We start from the raw sequence: 18384 nt of genomic DNA, 5'->3' as shown, positions 1-18384 counted from the left end.
AGTGGGAAAAATGTTTCTGGAATCTTTTTCTGCAATTATGAATTGACTTCTGACAGGCTTTTCCATAGTAAGGACATTATTAAACAGCATGTCTATTAACAGATTTGAGAGTGATAGTATAGAAACTGTTAGTCTATGTGAGAAGGATAAGCTGTTGTAGTAGACAAGAGAAGTATGTTGCATTTACTAGAGCAGGTTTTACTGCACTTTTCTCTGTAACAGGATCTTTGGCTATGTGATCTGACATTTTTGGACTGCATTCAGATGAGAAATTCTTGTACTAAATGTAAACCTTTTTTTACCTTTTGTACCATTGCTATATAAGAGTGAGATTTTACTGTTAAACTTTTCTCATGATCAGCACTGTGCGATGGAGCTCTAGGGTGTCTTGCTCTTCGTTTGCTCTGGTGATCTAAGTCTTGGGTTTGGTATTAAACCTCTTTGATCCCTACCAAAACATGCTCTGAAATTCTTGTTTAGATGATGATCTGTCCCTGGAAGTGTGTTGCCTGGTTCTCATACAAAGTGATATAATTAAGTCTGATCTCTACCTTTTTCTTCTACATTCTTGTCTGTCACTGTTATCACAAAAGAAACTGTAACACTTGACAAAATAAAGTGAATATGGATAAACCAGTAAAGCTGGTTCCTCTGGATATTTTCACTTGTCGTTCAGATTTGTTTGATTCTCTGGTACCGTTACTCAACTCAGATTGTACTTATACATCTGTTGGATAATTTCCATCTCATTAGGTACCTGTGCTGGTTTTTGGTGGCTTTAACACTTCGGGAATTTGCAAAGGCAGTAGGATTAAAGTTGGAATGATTGCTTGGCATTTCCATAGAATTAAGTGTCCAGACCTTTTAGAGTGTAAGTACCCAGAAGCCATGATTTCTGATTAATGTGAAAGACTGATTGTATGCATTGCTGCATGTGTGCACTAGAAGAGTGACAGCTGAGGATTGTAACAAGTTTGCTTGTTACAAACAAGGGTTTTTTTTTAAAGGTACTCTAAAATGCTCTGAAGACTTCACAGAATTATTTAGTCAAACCTGGGATGCTTTAAAAGAAGTTGAGTAAATGAGATGATGTAAAAGAACATCTGGAACATCCCTTTGGCCTATGGTCTAGGAACTACAAAGGCAAAAGTTATTCTTGAAGCACTTAATTCAGGATATACCATAGCTCATTAAAAGTGGGAGTATCAGAGTTTTCTTCTGGGCTCTCACTTCCTTCATGGTCTTAGAAACCCAATATGTTTCTGATTTTAAAATGTGATTCTGTGGGCAGGACTTAGAAATAGTTGAAAACGGGTCCTAAAAGAATGTGCCTGCTTGTGTTGTTACGGGCTAGAAGTAGTCTTGAATTTCTGATACAATCAGCCAAAGAGGAGAAAATAGGTGAGTCCTAAGATATGAAGGAACTTGTCATAGTGGAAGTGTTACCTTCGGAGCAGAAGAGTGGTATTTTTTCCTTTCAGTTATTGCCTTAAGAACTGAAGGTCAGTAGACTCCTTCAGATTTCCAAGTGAAAACTGGTGTTGGTGTTGCCCTCCCCTCTGGATTTCTGGCTTCCAACAGACACAGTTTGCTGTTCTTCCCAATGAGACGGTACAGGAGGGAGTCAAGGGAGGATGGATGTTCCAGAACAGGCCTCATTTTGCCTCCTTAGCAAGAAAAGGACTAAGAAGCTGAGCTTTAGTTTTTTTCCCTTGAATGCTAATTTTGCAGTTTAATGGCAGGAAGGAGATAGTAAAATCAATTCCATTTTTTGGCAGTAATCTGGACTGTGTATATGATATGAATTCCTTTTATCACCAAAAGAAGCTCAGTAATGATTTGTTTGTAGGCACGTGGCCAAAATGCAAAGATTTTGGACTAGTTCAGAAATAGCTGTGCTCTTCAAGCTTTACAGTCTGTTCAAATTTAAGCCTTCCCATCATTCTAGAAATGGGAGTATGTGCAGAGGGGGAAATGAACATTTTTTGGCTTTGAGTCACTGGGCTGACCGCAATGAATACAGGCTTTGATTCCGTAAGGGACCTTTTTCCTTCAGTCCACCCAGTTGTGTAAGTTGAGGATGACTAACTTGTTCACCCCGTTTGAGCTGGTTACTGTGTGCAGCTGGGGGAGGCAATTCTAGAGCAGCTGAAAGGCATAGCAGTGCTTCCTCTGTCAAACACACTGGAACCTAAGTGCCAGCCTTGCTTTTCCATAAAGCATGCTCCTGGAAACCAAAGGTTTCTTTGGGTGCTAAATTGTGCAGACTGTCATGAGCATCTTATCCAGACCTCCACAGCAGGGGACTTAGGCTAGTTGATCTTTAAAGCTGCCTTCTAACCCAAACCATTCTGTGTTTCTATGACCTTGAGTTAATTATTTATGATACTGAAAACTGAGAATCCTAGAGAGCTCCATTAGTAGAAAAAGCCAGTAAAATTGACAGTGTGAGAAATAATGTCAGTGAATGTTGTTGAGTCAGAATGAAACCAAATTTTTAAAAAATTCCAATGCCTAACAGAAATTGTGCTTGTTTTAGAAGGATATTAAACCTGTTTGCATCTTGCTGGTGCCTTTCTGAGTAGAACTAGTGGGATAACCTAGGCAGAGTGAGTGTATTTAATACTGTCTTACTCTGCTGGAGAATCTGCTTAGAGCTGGTCAATATATCAATCGTTGCTGTAAAATACGAGAGATTGTTCAGAGGGGTTGTTCACTGGAATGATAAATGAAGGTGAGCAGACAGTACAAGGGACATGGGTTATCCACAAAGATTTGTTTATGCAATCAAGTTTTCCTAGTGTGGACAAATGTGAGGTCATATGTAAAACTTGAAGGATGTATATACTGTGTATTACGTACCAGAAATTGCATTCTGGATAAGCAAAATTGGGTCAAGGACTGATTGATGGGACCTCTTTGAAAGATGAAGCTTCAGTGACTGCAGCAAGCATTGGGTACAAAAGCAGGTATTAGCATGTCATTTCTCTATCAAAACCCCAAAAATATTGAAGACTCTGGATAGCTCACTGTAGGCTAGAAGAAGTCTCCTTTTTTTATTCAAAAATTAAAATTTTAAGCAGCTCATTGAGTTAACTTGGCAGAAACAGTTAATAAGGCTTTACACTAAGGAGAGAGCTGTAATGTGGGACAAATGCACAGCCAGCTCCCATCCCTGGCTTGAACATTCAGGGCATTAATCTGCATTACTGATAATAATTTGTAGATAAAGTAAGTGAGGTTATATACTATATTCTCAGCCACTTTGGATGGTGTTATTGATCCATCATCTTGATTTGAAAGCTGTTAACCTTGATACGGGAATAGGAGGGGAAGAAGTGTTCTGGGAAATGTGGAGGAGGCCAGTCTCCCTCTCTGCTGGCTGTGGAGCTTTCTTGGCTTGGTCACGGGGTGCGTGGCAGCTCTCTGCATTAAGTCTGAAGCTCCTTCTCTCTTTCCTAGCTTCCTCCCATTTGTTTTCCTTGGAAGCTGAAGTGTTGAACGGAGTCTCTGATGGGCCATGAGCATTGCAGGAAGCAAACAGGAATGTGGAACTTCCATGGCTCCCTGCATCTCTCCTGCATGGGAAGCTAGAGTGTATCATAATATGCAGATGATGTGATAAGTCGTGATAAGTCATGATAGAGCAGAAAACTACCAAATGTTGTTCCTGTGAAGTTATTAATGATGTGTACCAGCCTGATATCCCAGCTCAGGAGATCGTTTTAGTTTTCCTTTTCATAATTCTCTTGGTACACCTGGAGGAGATGGATGTTTCTCTATATTTGAACTTTGCTTAAAACTCTGATCCCTGTTGCTGCTTTTCTCTGATAATTTGCCTTTGTCTAACTGGCAGAAGTTTCATAGTAGTTTCTGAAATACCTTGAAAAATCAAACAAATGAGTAAATTCCAGTGCTGGATTACAAGCTGAACAGAAGTGTCAGTTAAACAGAATAGGTTTTTGGATTTGGACTGAAAATTGAGGTGAAACATTTCTAACAAGGTAAATGGATTCCTCTCCTTGACTTACCTTTTATTACCCTAAAATGCCAGATACATTATAGAGGCATTAACACCAGCACAGTGACATTGAAACATAAAATAGGGAGTAATCCTTCCCTAGAGGTGGGTATGCTGCAAGCCTCAGACTCCATACCTGGGATTTAATGAAGCATGACTTAGAGGAGCACTGCTTGCTTCCAAACCTGCTGGAAACATATGCAGAATGGATTAGACATGTGAGTTGTTCTCAGATACCTAAGAATGTAATCATTTTTTTGCTTGTTCTTTTGAATTCTTTTCTCAGTGCTGTACATGGAAAGACTTCTTTATTTGCCAGGACCTCAAATCATAGTTCTGTATGGAAAACAACATCACCTTTCTCTGTCTTTCTATAAAGCATTTTCTCTGTTTTTTCCCTCCAGTGTTCTGAGGATAATAAACACAATGATGAGCCACCTCAAGAAGATGAAGGTTTTATGGGTATGTCACCTCTTCTACAAGCCCACCATGCTATGGAGAGAATGGAGGAGTTTGTGTGTAAGGTAAGAGCACGTGGAAACTGCTGAAGTAATTTCCTTTTTCTTGGAAGCTCCAGTGGGCAGCAGCTCCCTCCATTGGAGCGACTGCACTACTGATGTGAGGGAGAGGAGGTTCTCACTGTCCCCAGATGGGCATCTCGTGTTCTAGCTGGCAATAGTACACTTCCTCAGCATCTGTCTGTCATACCGGATTAAATTGTAGAGCGTGGAACAATAGGGATTTACAACTGAGACTCCAGAGCTGATCATGCAACTCAGGTGTGTCCCTTGAGAAACACCTGTGAGTGCAAAGCAGAATAAAAGCCTTCTGGTTCGAGGCACTTTGATGTACAAGGTCATTTGTCCAGATCTTTTCAGATTTGCAAATATTTTGCTTTTCCAGCACCATTTGCATCTATTGTAGAATAAGCTTTGTCCCTGACTTGAAAACAATACTGTATTGAAACCATACGTAAGTAAATCCATTGTAGATTTTGTAATTGTTGACCTTGGCTCAATTTTTGCTACTTTTTAGAGCCACTGGGCTGTGTCAGTCTCTGGCCCTCCTCTCTTGCTGAAAGGAATGCTGCCCCTTTATACACTGGTTCCTGCTGGGTTTATGAACTATTTTTGATGTTTTACAGAGGGACCCTAGTTACTTGGTGGTCTTTTGTGCACGGGTCGTTTTGGGGGTTTTTTTGCTTTTGTTGGTTATTTTTTTTACTATGCATCTTTGCCTCTTATTTTAAAATGTTTTGTAGGGTGGATTGTGTAAATTGAATTCCCTCCTTCTGTTTCTACCTCAATTCACATTTTTTGTTCATGAACTAAACCAGTTATTTCCTTGTTTAATGTATTTAAGAACCCAGTCTTTAACTGGGCTGGTTATTCTGAATGGTTTTGTTTTGCTTCCATGCACGAGTGTGGAGAATTGATTTAAAAACTCTGGGCTCTTGTTGTTGAAACTGAAATAAGAATGTAGCTTTTTAAACTTAGTGTTTCAGGAACCTTCAGCCTTGCTCCTGTAACTCTAGCCAGCCGGCAGATCCAAGGAACCCTGCAGAAACACCCCCGGTACATAAAGCAGTTCCCTGCCACCCCTGTCCTTGGCAGTGCTGCCAGACTGAAGCCTCCATGTGTCTTGTGTTACTGAAGCAGTGCTGGGAACATCTGTGCACACTTATTTCCTGTGGAGCCAGCTGCAAGAATAGCTCTGTGCACAAACCCCTCTCTCCCTTTCAAGAAGAAGTCCCGTGGAATTGAGAGTCACGAGTCTGTTGCCTTAACTGCTCTGTCACCATTTGTTTTGTGAGCCTGGGAGCATTTTTTAGCCAACCTGAATAAGGGGTTGGACTCTTCTAGCTGGGCTCTCGCCCTTTCACATTTTTCTGGCCCCTGTTAGTGCTGATGGGTAGCTGCTTTTGCTAGCCTGCCCCAAATGCTAGCAGACAGTCAGGTTGGCTTGTGGTGGAGGAACAGGCTTACTTATGTATGGGAGAGAACTTACTCAGTTCTTGCAGGCTTCTTCAATTAAATGGAAAAGAATACCTGTAAAATAACAGAACATGGAAGTGAATTAGATGTTTTCCCTTCATTAACAGTAAAAAAGCTCAGTAGCCTTCCTGTCCTATGAAATGCTGAAGTATTTCTTTCTCTGATGATGCAGTTCATAATGACACAGTTTTGAACAGGGAACAGTGACTTTAGCATGGTATTTCCAGTGTAAAGCCTTTTCCCCAGAGACATCCCATCAGCTCTCTTTTGTTTTCTGTACTCATAGGTTAACTCCAGCACTTTTACTAACACGGGTTTTCTGACTATTTCCGTGCACTGATGGAACTCCATTCCCTGCATTTCACTAAAATCTTTCAACCCCTAGGTGTGGGAGGGCCGATGGAGAGTCATTCCTCACGATGTTCTGCCTGACTGGCTAAAGGACAATGACTACCTGCTGCATGGACACAGACCACCCATGCCTTCCTTCCGGGCTTGTTTCAAGAGCATCTTCAGAATACACACAGAGACTGGCAACATCTGGACACATCTCCTAGGTATTCTCAGCTTGCTTTAATCTAATGCTAAATCTAACCCAGTGGTTTCATTGCTCTCAAAGAAAAGAGAGCAAGACAGAAAGGGCTGTGGTTTGGTCAGCATTATCATTCCACTAGTAACCTGTTAAAATTAGCATCTTGGTATACCTCTCCTAATTTTATCCCGCCAGAGTTGGATGGGACTTCCTTAATCATGGCATACCATACAAACAAATGCTATAAACATTTCCTAATAGTTGATAAATTACTGGTAGATCCTTCTTTTCCCAAGTGTGTAGGTGTTAATTGGGATCCCATTTCTTGCCACAGGAACACACTTAAGTTGCAGCTTCTCTGAGTGGTTTCAACTTGTGAGAGCCTTGAAGGGAAGTGGTGATGCTTTTAGACAGAAAAGCTTTCAGTATGCATGAACTTGACACCTCTCTGCCTTGCTGTTTTTCAGGATGTGTGTTCTTCCTTTGTCTGGGAATCTTCTACATGTTCCGGCCAAACATGTCCTTCGTAGCACCTGTGCAGGAGAAAGTGGTCGTTGGATTGTTCTTCTTGGGAGCCATACTCTGCCTCTCCTTCTCATGGCTCTTCCACACAGTTTATTGCCACTCAGAAGGTGTTTCCCGGCTCTTCTCCAAGTAAGTGCCTAGAGAACAGGGTAGGCCAAATAGGAAACAGGTGGGAAAACAGGGCTGGGATTTGTGCCTGGAGCCCTAGTGTGGGAGTTGTTCATTTCATGACTGCATGTACTTTGGAACAGAGTTGAGCAGAGATTTAATGCAGCTTCTTCTAATTATAGTTTGTTTCAGTGTGAGTTTTTGTGCTGTCATTTGAGTCTTAAAACTCCATCATTTTCTGCTGTTTGGCAGGCTTGTGCTTGCATCTTGCTGCTGTAAGTAATACGCCTCGAGCTTAGTTGCAGGACTTTGAATTTTTAGTGCCACCGTTACTTCTTGTCGTTTCAGCCGTTGTGACTAACTTTGAACCTTAAACTTATGTAAGACAGTTTCACAGTGTATCAAGATGTCTTGGTCTTTTGGTTTTACTGCACGTTCTTTTTTGGCTGGCTGCTGAATATCTCATATTTCCTAAGACTGTGCAACCCAGGATTCTGTAATCTGCAAGACCACCTCTAAGGTAGTCCAGCAGTTAAAATCCTCTGCTGAAAAATTAGCTCCATCAACTTTTGCAGGAGTATTTTGTCAGGGTGTGGTAAAAAGCGGTGGCTGTGGATTTCCTTTTTTATACTTGTGTACAAAAAACCAGCGTGGTTGAAAAATTGCAACATTATTCCACTGTGGTCACTGAAGCTGATGCCCAGCTAACTCACACATGTCAGATACTGAAGTGCTTGCCTTGGCTGTGTTCTCAGAACATACTGTGTGCCCTGTCTTTAGAGGGCTCTTGTGCTGCTTTTCTCCTCTTCTGAAACTCAAATGTGAGTTTTCCTCAGAAAGCTTTGGTCTAAAGGCTGCTGAAGGTATTGCTGATGACTGTCTCAAAAATGGCCTTACTGGCTGTGTGTCAAGGTAATCCATCACTGTAGGTGGAAGAGTTGCCATCAGGACCTAAGCTGCAATAGTGAGAGTAATTTAGTTGCAGTGAGAAGTAGACAGCTGGTCCACTAAAGAAGAGTGTGTGGGTGTGAGGACTTCCAAAGGTTCCCATTTCTTATGACACTGATTTTTGTTTTCTTCTAGGCTGGATTATTCTGGCATTGCACTCCTCATAATGGGCAGCTTTGTACCATGGCTGTACTACTCCTTCTATTGCAACCCTCAGCCTTGCTTCATCTACTTGATTGTGATTTGTGTCCTGGGCATTGCAGCCATAATTGTCTCACAATGGGACATGTTTGCCACCCCTGAATACCGGGGTGTAAGGGCAGGTAAGACCTGAAGTTAACTGTTTCACTTCTTGACTTCCTTTCCTGCTTCCTACTTGTCACTTGGAAAAACCACCGTGGGAAGACTTAAGAGAGCTTAATTTTATAGACACTTGATATTCTTGGATTGGGAGCTTGATGGCTTTTCTTTCAGTATTTATTGTACCCAACTGGATGCACAGATAAGGGCTGGTGCAAGTCCTGGAAGTGCATTCCTGAAATGGACAGTAACACATGCAGTAGGAAAGGTGGTGCAAAGAATTTCTAGCTGCATCTAGCAACTTTGCTCTCTCAAAAAACGACTGACTGCTTGGTGTGTGTATGTGTACTTGCAGTGCTTGTCCTTTTTTTGTAACACTAGACTCAGACACCAGCAAATCATTGAATGATTGAATTAATCTGAATGATTTGCCTGGATAAAACACAGAGCTAAGATAAAGACTGTTTTTCTCTTCGCATCATCAAAAGAACAAAACCAGATTTGGTTTCACATTTCGAGGTAGGAAGAAAGAGAGCTTTAGGGGGTAGCTGTGGAATGTGCACACAGCTGGGTTGAATAGTAATATTTCTCATTTCTTAACCTGCACATGCTGTCTACAGTAAATCTAGATTTCCTGGACAAGTTATGGGTACCTTCAGAGCGTTCAGCTTTCCAAACTTAAAATCTCTCTATGGGACAGGAATATTCCCCCCATGCCCACTGTTTTTACAAGTTTTCCGTCCTTGCTGCTAAACTCTAAACAAATAAACAGGGTTCTCTTATATGGCAGATCAGATGAGCACAGATGCTGCTTTTCTGTTTCCTAGGACTGCTTGTGCAGAATATGATAAACAATCTCTTTGTTGTGTCTCCTTGTCTTGCTCTTGAGCGGTTGTGGTGAAGTGAGGCGCAGTCTGTGTGGTGTCAGTTCCCTCTACAGGCCGAGAGCAGGAACTGGCCTCACGTACACTGGAGCTGGCAGGCACGGTCAGGAAATGAAATACTCCAGCTATCTGCTGGAACACAGAACTGAGTAGCTTCTGGTATATGAAGGAAGTTTGTGCATTCTTTAGCTTCCTTTCCAATAAATCTCTTCTGGGGACCTCCAGCTTCAAGAGCTGTCACCTCTCTGCTGCTTTGGCAAATACTGAGTTTTCCTTCCGTAGCTTTTGTGTTTTCATTGTCTCCCTTTACCGCCAATGTGTTCAAACCTGACTCTCCCGCATTTTCTTTACCTCCCAGGAGTATTTCTAGGTCTGGGTCTTAGTGGGGTGATTCCCACTCTGCACTTTGTCATCTCTGAGGGGCTCCTGAAAGCAGCCACAATGGGGCAGATAGGCTGGCTGGCACTCATGGCATGCCTGTACATCACTGGTGCTGCACTATATGCTGCCCGCATCCCGGAGAGATTCTTCCCTGGCAAGTGTGACATCTGGGTGAGTCTACTGAGTGACTGGATGAGGAGACCAATTTGAAAGCTGGTTCCCCTTGAGCCTGAAGGATGTTGTGTCAATGTTTTCTTATTGCAAGTGTCAAACTGCTGCACCAGGAGCAATAGGTCTTCAGGGGCCAAACCACGGGGCTTTCTGAGCCTGCCTTAGCTGGTGCCTCTCTTCCCAAGTTGTCACAACCTGGCTGGTCTGAGGTAACTGCTGGTGTGCAGATTCACCTCAGCACAGTTCTGGAGAGCTTTAACAGATGGGCAAGGAATTCTGCAAACATTTTTGTGTGTGTGTGTTGAGGATCCTACAAAGACACGTCTTTACCTTGCTTCTTTGCAGAGCAGTGCATGGTTATTTCAGTGGTGTTCAGTGTGTTCTCTGGGATCTTCCCCCTGTCTGGCTCCTCATCTTGTTATAGCCAGTGAAAATGCTGGACAGAGATGGTAGGCTTTGGGGGGATCCCTGGCCCAGAAGGGAAAGTGGGGTGAGCAAGTGGGTGGTGGGGGAAACTTGGTATGAGGGAAAGCATCAATGAAGGCTTGAGGAGAAATACCTGAGGAAGTGTAAGGAAAGGAGTTGGGTGGAGCAAGAGTAGAGGGGAAGTGTACCTTTTGAAGGCCACTGTACTTGCACTTAGGATTGTTTAAGACCCCTAAAGAAGACTAGAAGTGAGAGTGAGGCCTGGTTGTTTGGCTTTTGCACAGCACCAGTTTGCTTGGTTTGTTTAAGTGGCCAAAGCATTGTAACTACAATGAGCTAAGCTCCAAAAGCACTGGTGCACCACCAGCTCTTTTCCAAGCTTCCCATGAAGCCTGCAAATACACATTTGTAGGAATATTTCAGGAGCATTATCCACAGTGGTATGGCTTCCCTCAGACAAGGCATGCTTTGTCATGTAGCTCCCTCACGGATTTCGTTCTGCTCTGCTCCAGTCAGTGACATCCTGGGCATTCATTCAGAACATCCAGTTGTTTCTAGGTTTTATTATAATGCCACGTTTCTCTGTTCTGTTTCTTGGTGGTAAGAGAAACAAAATACCAGCATGCAGAACCCACTTGGTAAAACTTACACCTGTGACCAGAGCAGAGTTTGTACCTGTTATCTGTAGGAGAGGACCCTTTTTATCCATAAACCACCATTGTGTCTTGTGGAGGAACTAATTTTGAAAGTGTCCTGCTTAAGCCTTTTGCCTAGGGTTCTGAAATGATCCTTGTCCCTTTGCAAAGATGAGTTACAACACTTCTGTTGCACAATTTTGGGTTGACCAGCTGGTTCAGGTGACTCTGAAGGGAAGGGGGGGGATGTGTGTGTGCGGAGAATTGGATTATTTTGCTGAAGACAGTAGAGGGGTGGGCTTTAACACACAGCTTGGAGAGCTCTGCAGCCCGTGGTGTGAGGCACTGCTCTGTGTTACTGTGTACTTCAGCTGAATGTGGGGCTGCTGAGGGCCAGGGGGCCCCGGGGCTGAACAGAAGCGTTTCCTCCCCGCAGTTCCACTCCCATCAGCTGTTCCACGTGTTCGTCGTGGCTGGCGCTTTCGTGCACTTCCACGGAGTCTCCAACCTGCAGGAGTTCCGCTTCACGGTCGGAGGGGGCTGCACAGAGGAGGAGGGGATGCAGTAGGAGCAGCCTTCAGCCCAAGGTCACAACCAAAAGAGAGCCGCCGGCACGGGCCAAGCATCCAGGCTCAGCAAAAGGAATACCTAAGAAGAATCCAAGTTTCAGCTGATGAGGCATGGAGCTTCATGGGGATTCTGACTAACCAAGATAAATTCTATACCTCAAGCAATGGAATAAATCAATTTGAAGACCAGGAAATTCTGAAAACCTAATTTATTCTTGGGATCTACAGATTGAGCTACAGAGGACCCTTTCCAAATCGGCTTCTGTTCAATGCCATATTTATTTGTAGAATTGGGGAGGGATAGCTTAGCAGTTTCCTTTTTTTTTTAAAAAAAAAGAAAAAAAAAAGTCAAGGTTAAATTTATATCCTCTTGGAGGGTTTGGGCGTTGATTTTAGATGCTCTTTTGGGAGAAAAACAAATTGTAAATAAGATTTCTAACTTTCTGTTTAAATAAAATTTATATAAATGTTTTAAACAATGGGTGGGGGGAAAAGGGTTTTTGTAAAGAATGCAACATGCAAGTACCACACACTGTTTCAATTTTGCACAAAACAAACGACTGCAGGAGGACCAGGTAAAATTCCCAGGAGTGAAGCACGTTGGCCCTGTAGATTTTCCTGGTGGCCAGCATGCCCTGGGCAATGTGGGGTCCTGGCCAGCACCTGGAGTAGGTTCAGGACATGTACACGAGGGTTGTGAAGGCTGGATTAATCATGGTGTCATTCAGGTCACAGTGTGAGCAAATGGATTTGCTCCAGTAGCTGGGAAGGTGCATCTGCTCCCTGCAGATGTGTGGGACAGCTGCCTTCCCAGCCCGGGTGGAGTGGGCAGTTGGGATCATGGATCCTACAGTTGGTTGGTTTGGGTGTCACCCTAGGAACTGCAGCGTGGTGGGATAACTGCACTTGAATGGCAAACAGTCCAACTCCATCAGTGCCTGCCTACACCCAAAGGCCCCCAGGGAGAGGATGGTTGCCATTTGCAAGCTTTGTTTGGTCTGAGGGATGATGGTAATAGACTTGTCAGAAAATAGTTGAGCATGTGAGGGGAAGCAGAGGTGGGGTTAAGATGGACTGGAAAGAGGAAGCTGTGTGCTCCAGTTAACAGGCACTGGCATCACCATCCTGTGTGTCAGGCTCCATATGCCAAGGCAGTTTGAGGGGGTTTTTTTTAGGAGGAATAGATCCCTAACCAGCCCAGTGCAGTTCCTCCTTTTTCTTTTTTTTCCTTTTTTTCTTTCTTTTTTTTTTTTTTTTGTCCTTAGGTCTGCTTTCCATCTGTGCTTTTGCAATGGGACTGCTGGTATTTCTTAAGCCTAGACCTGAGAGTTCAGCTGGATTGCTGTGGAGCAGACACACCTCCTATATAAGGGGAGGCAAATACCCTTCTCCTGTGTAATTGATGTAGCTTGAGCTTTGGAGCCCAGTCAGAAGCCAGACTTGAAGGAGAATCTTTGGAGTCGTAAGGTGAAACTTGAACATTTTGTTTGTTATGGCACAGGTATTGCTTGGAGGCTTTAGCTGGAAATTCAGAGCAATTACCTCTCTCACAGATGAGTTAAACAGCTCACACCATGATGCAGTATTTCACAGGGAAGGAAGGAAAAGGGTGGTTGGTTGTTGTGCAGGGTCGGTTTTTTTGTTGTTGGGTTTTGGTTTGGTTTTTTTTTTTAGATTCCCTCAAGTTTCAGTTTTTATCCTTCAAGATAAAGAGGTGGATTGCAAAGATCTTCCCATCCCCTGGATGTCACAGTGTGTTTTGGGGAGTTAGTTACTTTGTCTAATGGAGTCAGGTAGAAGCAGAATGGCCTCCTAAAGCTGAGTGGGTATTAAGGCTTCACCCCTCGAGTGGAGTAAAGCCTCTGAGAGCAAGGTCAGTGCAGAAGGAGGAGCTGCAGCAGTCTGCAGGCTAGAGGGATGTGTTCTCAGTAGGATCCCTCACTGGATGCCTGCAGGGCTGGAAGTAGTTGATCCCAGGTCTGTGGTATTTAAATGAAGGAAAGAGCAGTATTACCTTGGATGTAAGGGCCAATAGCGCTGGCATCCCAGACAAGGCTGGTGTGTGAGCGAAGCGTGGTACATATCACAACCAGAGCTGGCTGGAAGGTGCTTTGGGATACCTCTGAACAGTACCAGCAGAAGCAGCAGTCTCCATCCTGGGTCATCCCACGTTCACTCCTCGAAGGGTGATTGTAACCTGGTCCTACACAGCACAGAACTATTACAAAAACACAGTACTCCACCTGCTATTCTTAACCCAGTCAGTCTCTCCGTTCAAGAAGTTTGTGTGTTCCAATAAAAACAACCTAGCTGTGCACTTTTCTGTAGCTTTTGCTGAGAACTCTTCCCAGGTTGGCACCTGAATGCCTTACTCTCAGCAGTCAGAGGCTTGCTTGCTCTGTGTGCAGGTTATTGCCATAGAATAGTTAGGACCTACAGCTTCTTTCCTTCCCCATTAAATAGTGGCCTTGTTCAGTATATTTCTTTTTAACAATTGCTTACTGTTGGAAGCAATGAAGCACATTCTGGGGTTTTGATGGCTGGGGGCTCTGGTGATGGTTCCATATAAGATGGGATCTTATTACTTGCTGTATTCTTAACTTCTGCTAATAAAAGAACCAAATGGATTATTGTCTAGTTTGGGTCTTTCTGCACTGTGTGGGCAAGAGGGGGCAGGGGTGCAAAGAACAGGAGGTGGGGGGGAAAAGAGGGTCATTGCTGGAGACTTTGGTGGTTGTGGGCAAAATTTTAGGTGAAGTTCAAGAAGTTCAGGAGGCCTGGGCTTGAATTCCTGGTGTAGAGGAAATGCCTCCTCCCATCCTGTATCCATGTAAAGGATTGATCATCTCCTCATGGTGTGCAGGCTTAGGGGCTGGCATGAGTGGGGCTTGACTGGGGAGGGAGAGGGGCTGGTGGTGGCCAGAACAGCCTGTGCCCAGTGGGGCCTTCTGCTGTTCCCTGGCTGTCAGCAAACATCTGGGAAAGCCTGGGAAGGATACCCCTAATCCTGCTCTTGTGTTGGCTCACACCAGGTCTGGGTATCCACAGCTGAGCTGTGCTTTTTACCAGTTCCTTCACTCAAGATGAGTGTTCAGCAGTGACTGGTAAGAGAGACAGCTCCTGTTAATGACCGTGACAGCTTGATGGATGTTTTGGGATGGATTATTATTATTGTTGTTATTATTATTTTAATGAAAAGCAAATTCAAGGAACGTGGAGAATGTTGGTATCAGATTTCACACAAATTGCACTAAAAGTGCATTTGAATATGAATTGGGTTTATTCTGTTTCCAGAAAGCAGAGTGATACTTAAAAGTTGTCTGGTCAGGATAAAATTGTATATCCTGCCTCCTCTGTGTGTAGCTGTGTCCATGCTCTGCCCTCTCCCAAGAATCACTTGCTTCATTCATTGCCAAGTATCCCAAGTATGGGTTGAAGTGCTGCAATCAAGGTGAGTGTCTGAGGCCACTGCCTAACTTTAAGGAGCTGGAAATAAATGAAGCACATGATTAGGACAGAAGAGCTGACTGGTTTAGTTGAAGCTATTAAAGGCTTCCCTGCAAAACTGAGCTCTTTTTCCTTTTCTCTTTTTTTTACCCCTGCCTCCTGTGTGGCATCAAAGCATCTTGTTTGAACCAAACCCTCCTGTTGCACAGTGCTGCTGTATCTGCCTGGAATGCCCAGGCTGAAATTCTCCAGGCTGATTTCCAGGAGTGCAGAGCACTAATGTGGTTTGAATGAAGTGGCTTAAGAAGATCGATTCCTTGGAGGGGATGTGTGGTAATTCCTAGGTACATACTGCTCTTGAAGGAGGAATACTGGCCTTGAGTGCACGGCAGCATGAAGAATGCCACACCTGGTCATCTCCAGCTCTTTTAACAATGAGCAGTGAAGGAAAAGTGCAGGGGGGGAAACTGCCCAACACCACCTGGGCAGCTGCTGTGAGAGCCTTGCAGTGTGAGCAGTCCCGTGTTCACCACTGGAAGGTTGGTTCCTCGGGCAGGGATGGTGGGCTGAGAGCCCAGCGCTCCTGGCTGAGTGTACAGAGCTGGTTTGCCAGCTTGATCTTACAGAGTCATAGAATGGTTTGGGGTGGGAGGGACCTTAAAGATCACATCGTTCCAACCCCCCTGCCATGGACAGGGACACCTTTCCAACCACGGATGGGGCAGCCACAGCTTCTCTGGGCAACCTGTGCCAGTGACTCACCACCCACATAGTGATGAAATTCTCTGGCACTTCCAGAAGCTTCACCTTTGCCTTTCTCTAGTAAAATTCATGTTTAAACTACAGAGGTTTTGCTGTTCCTGAGCTGGGAGATGCTTGCGCCGGAGATTCACCATGATCTTGTTTAGTAGCAGCTTCATCTCTGTACTGGCACCGCTGAGCACAGAGGCTCTTCACAGCACAAAAACTGAACTGGTCTAGTTGTAAATGAGATGGGAACATCACTGGCCTGGCCGGGTTCCCAGAGCAATGGTGTGTTTCCCTTGGAGAGGCAAATGTCACCCCAGCCAGTTCCAGTGGCTGGCTTTGCTTTCACCTCTAAGCGTGCCCAACCTGTGCCTGTGGTTTGGGGATTGCCTTGGCGCCGGCTGGAGCTGAGCTGCCCCAAACCCAAGTTTTGTGTGTGGCTGTGGCCAGGCTGCGGGGCTGGCGCTGGCAGACGGGGGCTGTGGGGTGGCATCTGCTGCTGGCACGGGCAGCCAGCCCTCCCGGGAGGGAGCAGCCGCTGCCACCACCTCCCTGCCGGCTCCTGGCCACGGCGGCCAGCCCGGGGCTCTGCCCTGGCTCTGGCCCAGCTCCGCCATCCCGCTGCCTGCAGGAGCAGCCGGGCTGGCCTTGCTGCCTTTGCCAGGGAGCCTCCTGCCAGCTTTGGAAGCGATACTGTGTCCCTCGGGGCGGGCAGGAGGAGGTGACAGCAGGCTCCAGCCCCGCTGCCAGGGGCTAAAGAAAGGCGCTGCTGGCCGAGGCAGCCAAGCAGGAGCAGCCGGGGGCTTTGGCCGGTGCCGCTGGTGCGGGGCTTCCCCGGCAGCTCCCTGTCCCTCTCCCTGCTGCCTGAGAGAGGCCAAGCCTTTGTGCAGCGGTGGCCTCCAGTGAGGCCGGCGGCTCCTGTGGCCACAGCCTCTCCTGGAGGAGAGCTGCGGGAGCACCCGCGCACATCCCTGCGCCAGGCAGGCTCTGCTCCCGGCGGCACTGGGGGGAAGGACAGCGGCAGCTGCCGGGCCCCGGCGCAGCCAAAGAGGTCTGAAGACAGGGCTCAGAGCCCAGTCCTGCTCTGCTGCCAGCAGGGGCCTGCCTGGGGAAAGGCGGGGTGCCAGGGCTCCCAAAATCGGAGGCAGCAGCAGCAGCAAGCAAAGCAGGAAGGCTGATGACATTTCCTGCGGGTATTTACAGCAGAAACGGGCTTGGTGGCGTCCGAGTGGGGCCACTCCAGAGTGCAGCAGGCGCTGCTGAGGAGCTGCACGCGTAGCTGTGTCCCGGGACAGTGACAGAGGGACAGTGACTGCCGGCCGAGGGACAGGAGGTGTAAAGGCTCCTGTCAAGGGCAGGCAGAGGTGGCGTGGGGGAGCAGCCTGTGCCGAGGGATGGGGGAGCCCAGCTGGTGATGGAGTGTTTGGCACACGGCGTTTGATGCTCCTTCTCTGCTTGCTCTTGAGACTTAGCTTAGCTCAAAAGAATGTGCTGCATTAGGCTGCCCTCAGCTCTCTCCCCTGCAAGCAGAGGCTTGTGAGAGCCCAGGATTTCTGTGCTCACAGTGCCACTGGGCTTTTTCAGCAGAAAAAGCATCCTGGAAAATACTCTGAGGAGCCCGAGTTTGAGGTGTGCATGAAGCCAAGCAGAACTGTGGTACTGGTCCTTTGCTGTGGCAGAGATGGGCCGCACACCCCACACACCTCTTAACACACTTGGAGCCTGTGGCTCCTGGCCGTGGCCACTGCTATGCCCCGCCTGCAATGTGCCAGTCTCTTGCTAAGTGTAAGCCAACTCAGGCCAGCCTCCTTTTGTGGCCAATCCCAACTGCAAACAGCTGCTGTAAATCCAGGGCTGATTTTCCTACTCTTTTGTAGGATGAAGTCATCCCTGTCTGGGCACACTCGAAGGCGTAGCCACCAGCCTGCTCTGTCCCATGCCGTGAGTCAGGGGAGGGCACGCGTGTGACGCTGTGCAAGGTGTGTGTCCCTGCCCACCACAGCGTTTGGGGGAGATCCAGGGTTACCTCAGCCTGCACTGAGGCGATTCTGAAGCCTGTAAGGAGTGTCATGGAGAGAGTTCAGGCCCCTTCCCAGCTCCTGTCCCCCTGCCTGCGAGGAATTTGGCTGCAGATCTGGGGCTTGTGAAGCCCCTGATTTGTACAGCGGTGGGATGTGGGTCTGCTGGACACCCCTGGCTGCAGAGCACCACTCAGGAATTATCTCCCATTGCATCTTCCCATAAGAGAACAAGCCCTGATGGCTCCAGTTTGTGCTCACAGGGGCGGACGGGATGGGGCAGGAGGACAGCTGGGCTCTATGGAGCTGTATCAGGATGGCAGTAGGATGCTGCTCAGCTGCAAGTGAGAGATGGCTCCTCTCACAGCTGCTCCGCTGCTGGTTGGGTCCTCTGGCCTCAGCTTGCTGTTTGCTTTTGCTGACCTGTTTTCATCTGCTGTGCCCAGCACATGGCTGCAGAAGTTGGAAGCTAAGGCAGCTGCTCTTCCTGGGGATTTTTCTCTTGCTGAAGGGCCATGAGTCATTATCTCTGTCAGAGCATGAAATGGAATTTGCTTAACCCCGTGTTGGAGCCCAGAAACAGGTAGGCTTGCTTAGGGTCTGCCTTGCTGCAAAAAAAGAAGGAAGCTGTTCCTGGTGTGTGTTTTGAGTCAGGCAAACCTTTGCTCGTATTTCTCA

At 46.2% G+C, this 18384-nt stretch overlaps 1 protein-coding gene across 8 annotated transcripts in view; it reads left to right on the top strand.

Moving 5' to 3' along the window:
• ADIPOR2 (adiponectin receptor 2) overlaps positions 1–14121 on the top strand; it is a 45050-nt gene extending 30929 nt beyond the window's left edge. For 7 of the 8 annotated variants that reach the window (XM_032106074.1, XM_032106075.1, XM_032106076.1 and 4 more), the window contains 6 exons: positions 4426–4545; positions 6401–6572; positions 7015–7201; positions 8264–8451; positions 9671–9864; positions 11362–12068. In XM_032106074.1, coding sequence (XP_031961965.1) covers positions 4426–4545; positions 6401–6572; positions 7015–7201; positions 8264–8451; positions 9671–9864; positions 11362–11493 — 993 coding nt within the window. In that variant the 3' untranslated portion in view covers positions 11494–12068. Of the gene's footprint in view, positions 1–4425; positions 4546–6400; positions 6573–7014; positions 7202–8263; positions 8452–9670; positions 9865–11361 lie in introns of all 8 variants that reach the window. The other variant, XM_032106071.1, reaches the window with a different exon arrangement.
• Positions 14122–18384: the final 4263 nt, after the last annotated feature.

This window comes from Corvus moneduloides, chromosome 4, assembly GCF_009650955.1.
Source record: "Corvus moneduloides isolate bCorMon1 chromosome 4, bCorMon1.pri, whole genome shotgun sequence".
NCBI classification, from domain to species: Eukaryota; Metazoa; Chordata; class Aves; order Passeriformes; family Corvidae; genus Corvus; species Corvus moneduloides.
The sequence above is the reverse complement of the archived record's forward strand: the minus strand, read 5'-3'. Positions and strand labels throughout refer to the sequence as shown.